We start from the raw sequence: 8,235 nt of genomic DNA, 5'->3' as shown, positions 1-8,235 counted from the left end.
CCAGGATAGTCTCGATCTCCTGACCTCGTGATCCACCCACCTCGGCCTCCCAAAGTGCTGGGATTAAAGACTTGAGCCACCGCGCCCGGCCCAAATTTTTTTTTTTAATTAGCCTGGCATGGTGATGCTTGCCTGTAATTCCAGCCACTCAAGAGGTTGAAACAGGAGGATCACTTGAGCCCAGGCGTTTGAGGCTGCAATGAGCCGTGATTGTGCCACTGCACTCCAGCCTGGGTGACAGAGCAAGACCTCCTCCTAAATGATAATAATAATTATTATTATTATTGAGGCCGGGCGCGGTAATCCCAGCACTTTGGGAGGCTGAAGTGGGTAGATCACTTGAGGTCAGGAGTTCGAAACCAGCCTGACCAACATGGTGAAACCCTGTCTCTATTAAAAATAGAAAAAAATTAGCCGGTCGCGGTGGCACATGCTTATAATCCCAGCTACTCAGGAGGCTAAGGCAGGAGAATCACTTGAACCTGGGAGGCGGAGGTTGCAATGAGCTGAGATTGCACCGTTGCACTCAAGCCTGGGTGACAGAGCAAGACTCCGTCTTAAAAAAAAAAAAAAAAATTACTGAACAAAGATCCATGTTTTGTCTTGCCCTGGGTCCCACAATGGTGGAAGTGACCCTGGATCAATCTCAGCCTGCAGAGCCCCCAAAGCACCAGCCCAGGACAGAGTGCTCAGGGGCTGCTGCAGAGACTCCCTAGGAATTCGGGGCGCTGGCCGCACAGCACCCTTGAGCCCAGGGTGGTGCCCCCAACACTGGTGCCTGTGCACTTACCAGCTGAGAGCGCCTCTGGAGGCAGGTCCATGGGAACAGCCCACATAAACCCCCAAGGGAACTGCCTGAGGGACTGCCTCCCTCCATCCCACACCCCAGGCCCCACTGGGCCATGCCCATCCCATTGGGGTCCTTCTTCCTACCTTGGGGCTCCAGGAAGAGGCCAGCCTGGGCCTTGAAGAAGGAGAGCAAGCTACTGGGACGCCACCCTATGGGCTCTCCAGGGAAGCCCCTGGGCCACACCTTGGGTGCTGTCACCACCATGGTCAGCAGTGGTGAGCAGTGACACGGTGTGGCTCCCAGGAGGTAGCATTCCTCACTCTGCAGGGAGTAGCCCTGAGACACCTGTGGGGGGCTGATGGCCCCGCTGGCTCCAGGGAATCCGCCAACTGGCAGAGGGGGATTCAGACCCACCGCAAAGCCCCACCCCAACTCCAGCAGGTTCTGGGTACGGCTGCCCCACCACACCCCAGTGAGGATGGGGGCCTCAATACAGGGTTGGTCCTGGTGGCAGCAGCCCAGCTGAGATATTGAGTGTGGGGATGGGGTTTGGAGATGGAGGGATTGGGTGGGGACAGGGACCAGTGCTGAGTCTGGGGCCATCACCATGGAGCCCCAGACCCTTAGCTCCCCATCCAGCTGGCTTTCGGGAACCTGACTAGACAAGGCCCTCCAAGCTGAGGATGTGCTGCCAGCTTCTCAGGCACCCCTCTCCCCATGGCAGCCCACCCAGGGACCCCGGGGGCTGTGCTCCTCCCAGCTGGAGGGGAGCCAAGGTCCAGGCCTCCAGCACCAGCACCAGCACCGCACATCAGAGCGCCAGGAGAGTTCCGTAGTGACAGTCCCAGAAGCACACCCTGCACGATGGCCTTGGGGGCAGGGAGCCACTGGGGGTGCTGGTGGCCTTGGGGGCAGGGAGCTTACTGGGGGTGCTGGAGGCCTTGGGGGCAGGGAGCTCACTGGGGGTGCTGGGGGCCTTGGGGGCAGGGAGCTCATTGGGGGTGCTGGGGGTTTTGCCCGGTGAGGGGTTGGGCCCACAACTCCAGCCCCGTGACAGCCCCGCTCCACCCCAGTTCCTTAGGTTCTTCTTCAACCCCCTGCACCTGTGCTCGTGGATCAAGGACGAGTGGAGCCTCATCTATGAGCCGGCCCACGTGAAGGAGAACTGGCTCGACCCCCTGATGAGGTGGGCTGGATGCGGTGCTCTGGGGGCCCTGAATGGCATCTGTACCCCACTCCAGGTGCCTCCACAGGCACAGGAGCTCCACGTTCCCCTTCCTGCTCCCAGAAGCTCTATGAGTGTCAGTAATCACTCCGTGTTGGGATGAGAGCTTCGGAGAAGCCCCAAGTGCCAGCCTGGCCCCACAGCTTCGGCGGGGAGGAACGGACATGGTCCAGCTGCCCAAGGGCCAGCCTGGGTTCCCTCCATGCCAGGCAGCTGACACGTGGTGGGTGGCTGAAGGCCATTTCAGGACTGACTGAGTGAATGGGGCAGAGCTGACTCTTCTGCGCTGGGGCCTACGTGCTGGCTGGGGCTGCGTTGGTGGCTCTAGTCCTGTGGGGACCCTGCAGGGCCCTTGGCCTCTCTGCAGATCCCAAGAGTGCAGAGTAAGGGTGGGGGTGGAGGGAACTGAGGAAGCCACAGATCAGTTCCCGGTGGATTCTGGGGTCCAGATCTCTCTCGGGATCCCCAGGGCCATGTCCAGGCCTGCTGCCCTCATGCTACCCTTGCTGCCTTCTCCTGCCTCCCCAGCAGGCCTAGGGCAAACTCCAGGGCAGGCCAGAACCCCCACGCAGAGGGGTCAGCACAGTCACTAGGGCCCTGCCTTGTGCTCCATGGAGAGGCCCACTGGGGCCTGGGTGCACCTGAGGGGCCCCCCGGTTTTTTCCTTTCTGATAGGACTGAGGGGAGCCACTTTGTCTTCCTAAGGACAGACAGACAGACTGTTCTGGCACAAGCAGACCACTTAGGTGCCAGCTGGGTGCAGACGACCTGGAGGCCCGGGGAGATGGAAGCCCCTCCTGTGGGGAGAGGAGGCCCTGGAGATGTCCCTTTACCAAGGGGAAATCCCCAGTCCCAGCCAGCCCACTCCTGGCAATCAAGATAAACCTCCAAAGGAAGGAGTAGGAGCAGCCCTGCTGGTGCCCCTACCTTGTGCCCCAGGCTGGACTCACTGCCTACTCAGGGGCCCCCATGGCCTGGGCCTGCAGGGTTGCCTCTGGGAAGCTGCTCAGCTCAGTTCCCATGAGCCCCTCTTCCTGCGCCACCACCCCCAGTCGGCTTCCTCTGCCTGCTCTAGGACCAGCCCCATCACAAACCTCCTGCCCTTCTCCCCAACCTGCCTCAAGCTGGGAGCACTGGGGCCTGGCCCTGGAGAGACCCCCAAGACCCTCCTTGCTATGGGCCCTGGACCATGGCTTTTAAGGTGAGGCAGGAGCTATTTCAAGCCATGCCCTCTGCCGCCTGGGAGCCCACATGAGAGGACACTTGATAGGCTGGTGATGGCGGGCTGTGCCCATGCAGGGTGTGGGACATGGAAGAGGGAGCCCCAGACTTGGGCGGCCTGGCAAGGCCCTTCCCAAACCCCTGCTCCAGAGCACCCCCACCCAGAGGCTGTACCAAGTACAACTGGGCTCCTGCCCCGCCTGATTCCACAGCTCCACTTCCAGGAGTCACCAACAGTGTAGTTCCAGAATGTTCCTTTCCAATCAGCTCCTGTCTCCACTGCTGGCTTCCATCTGCTCCGGCCCAGATTGGCTTCCTGAGTCCTGGCGACTGCTTGTCCTCAGAGCCCCTGGATTCCTGCAGCAGGGCTGTGCCTGTCCTCTCAGCTCCCCACTCACCAGCATGGCCCAATGCCTCTGGGCCTGTTTCCTGTATCTGTACAAGGGGACTGCATCTGTATATGTTTCAGGGGTGTGGTTGACAGTGTGTGTGCCTACAAGTAGAAGGCACTTCGTGAAGTGAGGCCATCCACCCCACTATCACCTCCACCCCAAGGTGGATCCAATCACCTGGGAGCCTTTTGTATCCTAAAGGCCATCGCCTTATTGAATAGCTTACGGAGTGACCATAAGAGGCGTTTCCACTTTTGCCTTCAAGATGGCAGCCAAAGGTCCAGGAGCTGATCAACCACCTAGAGGGCATGTCTGCCAGTCAGTCCTCTCCTTTAAAGACCAAGGCCAAGGTCACAAAGTCCAAGGAATTCAACCTGACTGCCCCCAGGCCTCGCACCATTCCAGCGCCTGAGCCAGTCCCGGTCGTGGCCAAGCCAAGACCAGTGAGTGTGGGCATTCTCAGCGGGCACGGGCTTGCAGGCATCAGGGTGGCCAGGCTGGGAGAGTGGACTGTGTGGGCCTGTGGGATACTGGGCTCCCCGCAGGGCTGAGGGTGCACTGAACTAGACCAGGAACACTAAATGACCCCACCCCACCCCCACCCCCACTCCCCACAGAGAGGGAAGCCCAGCTGATCTGGAGCCCACCCGGTGGGCTCCCACACTCCACACACTGTGGTCCTCTAAGTAGGTGTTGAGTGGAGCTGTCAGGCCATGGGGCTCCGACCTGTCTGGAGTTGGAGCTTAGAGCCCACTTTTAACTCTGGCGTATTGCAACACCCCCTCCCCATTAAGTATGACACGTAGATAACAGCATACTCTTTGGGCAGGCCTAGAGACTCTTCCTCTCTTTTTCTCTCCCCACTGCTGACTTATCAGTCAGGATGCTTTGTATTGCAAATAACAGAAAAATGCAGCCCAAACTGGCTTAGACAATAGAGCACGGGCTCTACTGAGTGAAGTAGGATAGGCTTCAGGCATACGTGACCAGGGTTCCAGCTCTGCTTCTCTGTGGCTCTCTGTCCTAGTCTCCTGTGTAAGTCTAATTCATCTTTGGGCTAACTTCCCTGATTATAGCAAAATATCCTCATTTGCCACCACCTATACCATGAGAGGACACCTGGGGCCAAGAATTCTTTGGAAAAGTCTGACTGGACCAGCTTAGGTCTCATGCCTGCCTAGAATTGATCACTGTGATCAGGAATATAATGTCTTGACTGGTCACGGGCTCTACCCCAAGCAATGGACTGAGCTTCCCAGAACCAACAGGTTCTGCAACAGGACTAAGGGATGTATGTGAGGGGAAGGGGATGGTGCTGGGAGGCCCCAGAGTCCTGCCCCACTTCCACTATCTTTCAGGTCTCATTAAAATCCCTCTTCCCAGAGAGGCTTTTCATGAATGCCTCAAACATGTCAGGTCCTTCACTTAGTTTCCTTCTCACTGATCCTGGCTCCTTTTCTTCACAGAATTGGAGTTTAGAGTTGTTTAGTAATTTGTGGACCTGCCTATTGTCTGCCTCCTCCAGCAGACATCATCCATCTTATTTGTCCCATATTCTTTTTATTTTATTATTATTATTATTATTATTATTATTAGAGACAGAGTCTCGCTCTGTCACCCAGGCTGGAGTGCAGTGGCGCGATCTTGGCTCACTGCAACCTCTGCCTCCTGGGTTTAAGTGATTCTTCTGCCTCAGCCTCCGGAGTAGCTGGGATTACAGGTACTGGCCACGACGCCTGACTCATTTTTATATTTTTAGTAGAAGTAGGGTTTTGTCACGTTGGCCGGGCTGGTCTCTAACTGACCTCAGGTGATTCACCCACCTCGGCCTCCCAAAGTGCTGGGATTACAGGTGTAAACCACTGCACCTGGCCATTATTTCTCCCATATTCTCAATGCCTAGCCTAGTCATGGCTCAAAGCAGAACCTCAGTGAATATCTGTTGGATGGATGGGTGGATGGATGGATGGATGAATGGATGGACTATCAGATGGATGGTAGGTGGATGGGTGGATGGATGGATAGATGGATGGATGGATGATTAGATGGGTGAATGGATAGATGAATGATTGGATGGAAGAATGGATGGGTGGATGAATGATCAAATGGATGGACGGGTACATGGGTGAGTGGGTGGATGGATGTCAGATGGATGGATGAAGAGATCACCAGGTAGATGGATGAATGAGTAGATGGATGGGTGGGTGAATGAATGGAGGGATGGGTAGATGGATGGATGGGTAGATGGATGGATGGATGGTTGGATGCACAGAAGGATAAGGTGATGGATAGATGGATAGTCAGATGGAAGGATGGGTGGGTGGATGGATGGAGATCAGATGGATGGATGGATGATAGATGGTCAGATGGGTAGATGGATAAACAGATGGGTGAGTAAATGGATGGGTGAGTGAATGAATGAATGAGTTGGTAGATGGATGGATGAATGGAAGGATAAGTGGATGGATAGATGGATGACTGGATGGATGGATGGATGGATGGATGGATGGATGGATGGATGGATGGATGGACACATGGAAGGATAAGTGAATGAAGGTATGGATAAATGCATGCATGGAAGGATAAGTAGATGGGTGGATGGATGGATAATTGGACGATTGGATGGATGATTGTATAGATGATCAAATGGGTGGGTGGGTGGGTCAGTGAATGGGTGATCAGGTGAATGGATAGATGATCAAATGGATGAATGGATGAGTAGATGAATGGGTAAGTGAATGAATGGATGGGTGGGTAGATAGATGGATGAATGGATAGATGGACAGATGGATGGACAGATGGGTGGATGGATAATTAGATGAGTTTATGGGTGGATGAATGGATGAACACATGGGTGAGTAGATGAATGAGTGAGTGAATGAATGGATGGGTGGGTAGATGGATGGATGGATGGATGGATTGGATGACTGGATGGATAATTAAATGGTTAGATGGGTGGGTAGGTGAGTGAATGGATGACCAGATGGATGGATAAATGATCAAATGAATGAATGGGTGATTAGATGGATGAGCAGATGGGTGGGTAGGTGAATTAATGGATGGGTGGGTAGATGGATGGATGGATGGATGGATGGATGGATGGATGGATGATTAGATTATGGATAGATAGATGGATGATCACATGGGTGAGTAGATGAATGAGTGGGTGAATGAATGGATGGGTGGGTGGATGGATGGATGGATTGTTGGCTTCATGAAGGATAAGTAGATGGATGGATGAGTGGATGAATGGATGGGTGGATAGATGGATGGATGGATGGATGGATAGAGGGATGGATAGATGGATAGACGGATGGATGGGTGGGTGAGTGAGTGGGTGGGTGGATGATCAGATGGATGAATGATTAGATGGAGGTGGATGAAGGATGGATGATCAGAGACCTTGTTGCTGAGCAATCCCACAGTTGCCCCATCTGTATAATCTTCAGCATTTCTGACCCCATCTCCTCAGGGCTCAGTGTGTTTTTCTCAGGTCATGCTGCCAGCTTCCTCTCTCTCTCTCTCTCTCTGTCTCTCTCTGTCTGTCTGCCAGGCACAGCCCCTGCATGGGCCCTCACCATGCCCTCCCATGCTCTATAGCTGTGTGCTTCTCAGTACAATCTGTGAGATGTTGGTGGACATGTACCTTCTCTGCATCCACAGGGTGGCTGTGCTGAAACTATACTCTACCCTCCCTACCCTATCCCATGCCTAAGACATCCTTCCCCTTCAGGGTTGAGGGCCCACTGGAATTCACTCATTCATTCATCCAACAGATAGTTACAGAGTGCCAAGTGTATGCCAGGCACTGTGACCGCATGAAGCATGCACTTCAGTGGGGGACGCAGACAAAATCAGGATAAGTAAAACATATGTTGTATTAACTGGTGATAAATGCTGAGGAGACAAAAGGATGCAGACAAAGGAGATGAGCATTGGAGCGGTTGTGATTCTAGATTGTGTGGCCTGGAAAGGCCCCCCGAGAAATGCCATGGAGTAAAAATCCAGAAGTGAGCAAGTCAGCCATGGGGTGTCTCAGGGAAGAGCATCCCGGGCAGGTGCAAGGTGCAGGCAAAGGCCCAGGGCGGTGCCCACCCCCCGTCAAGTGTTTAAGGGCGGCCAGGAGGGGCTGGAGTGGAGTGAGGCAGGGAAGAGGGAAGGCGGGGTACCAGTCTGGTCACACATGCACTGGAGGGAGCAGAGACAGGACACATTGAGGCAGGCTGGCGCCAACACAGGGTCCCTCCAGCTGCGGTGGCCAAGGAGGGTGGTGAGAGGCAGTTTGTGGAGATGTCTTGAAGCAAGTGGGCAGGAGATGAATGTGGGTGTGAGAGACAGGTGACAAGGAGGACTCTGAGGCATGGGTGAGGATTGGACAGCAGTTGTGGTCAGTGAGGCTGAGGGAGGGCTGGTTGGAGGAAGATGAGGGTTTTAGGTTTGGACAAGTTGATTTTCCATGACTGTTAGATGTGCAAGGGAGAAGGTATGGAGTTAGGAGGGTAGGTACAGCGGTCTGGAGCTGGGCCGGCCTCCGCCTGCTCCTCCATGGACACAGCTCCGGCCATGTTATCGGAGCCTCTTGTGACTGGACTCGGGGATGTGGTCCA

The 8,235-nt window shown here is 54.8% G+C and overlaps 1 protein-coding gene across 1 annotated transcript in view; it reads left to right on the top strand.

The window, feature by feature from the left end:
• Positions 1-8,235, top strand: part of CFAP99 (cilia and flagella associated protein 99) — a 42,593-nt gene that overhangs the window by 16,879 nt on the left and 17,479 nt on the right. The window contains exons 4-5 of the mRNA XM_011970838.1: positions 1,864-1,976; positions 3,894-4,071. Coding sequence (XP_011826228.1) covers positions 1,864-1,976; positions 3,894-4,071 — 291 coding nt within the window. The remainder of the gene's footprint in view (positions 1-1,863; positions 1,977-3,893; positions 4,072-8,235) is intronic.

Source organism: Mandrillus leucophaeus, unplaced genomic scaffold (assembly GCF_000951045.1).
Source record: "Mandrillus leucophaeus isolate KB7577 unplaced genomic scaffold, Mleu.le_1.0 Scaffold98, whole genome shotgun sequence".
Lineage (NCBI taxonomy): Eukaryota > Metazoa > Chordata > Mammalia > Primates > Cercopithecidae > Mandrillus > Mandrillus leucophaeus.
Note: the sequence above shows the minus strand (reverse complement) of the source record. Positions and strands in the feature narration are given on the sequence as shown.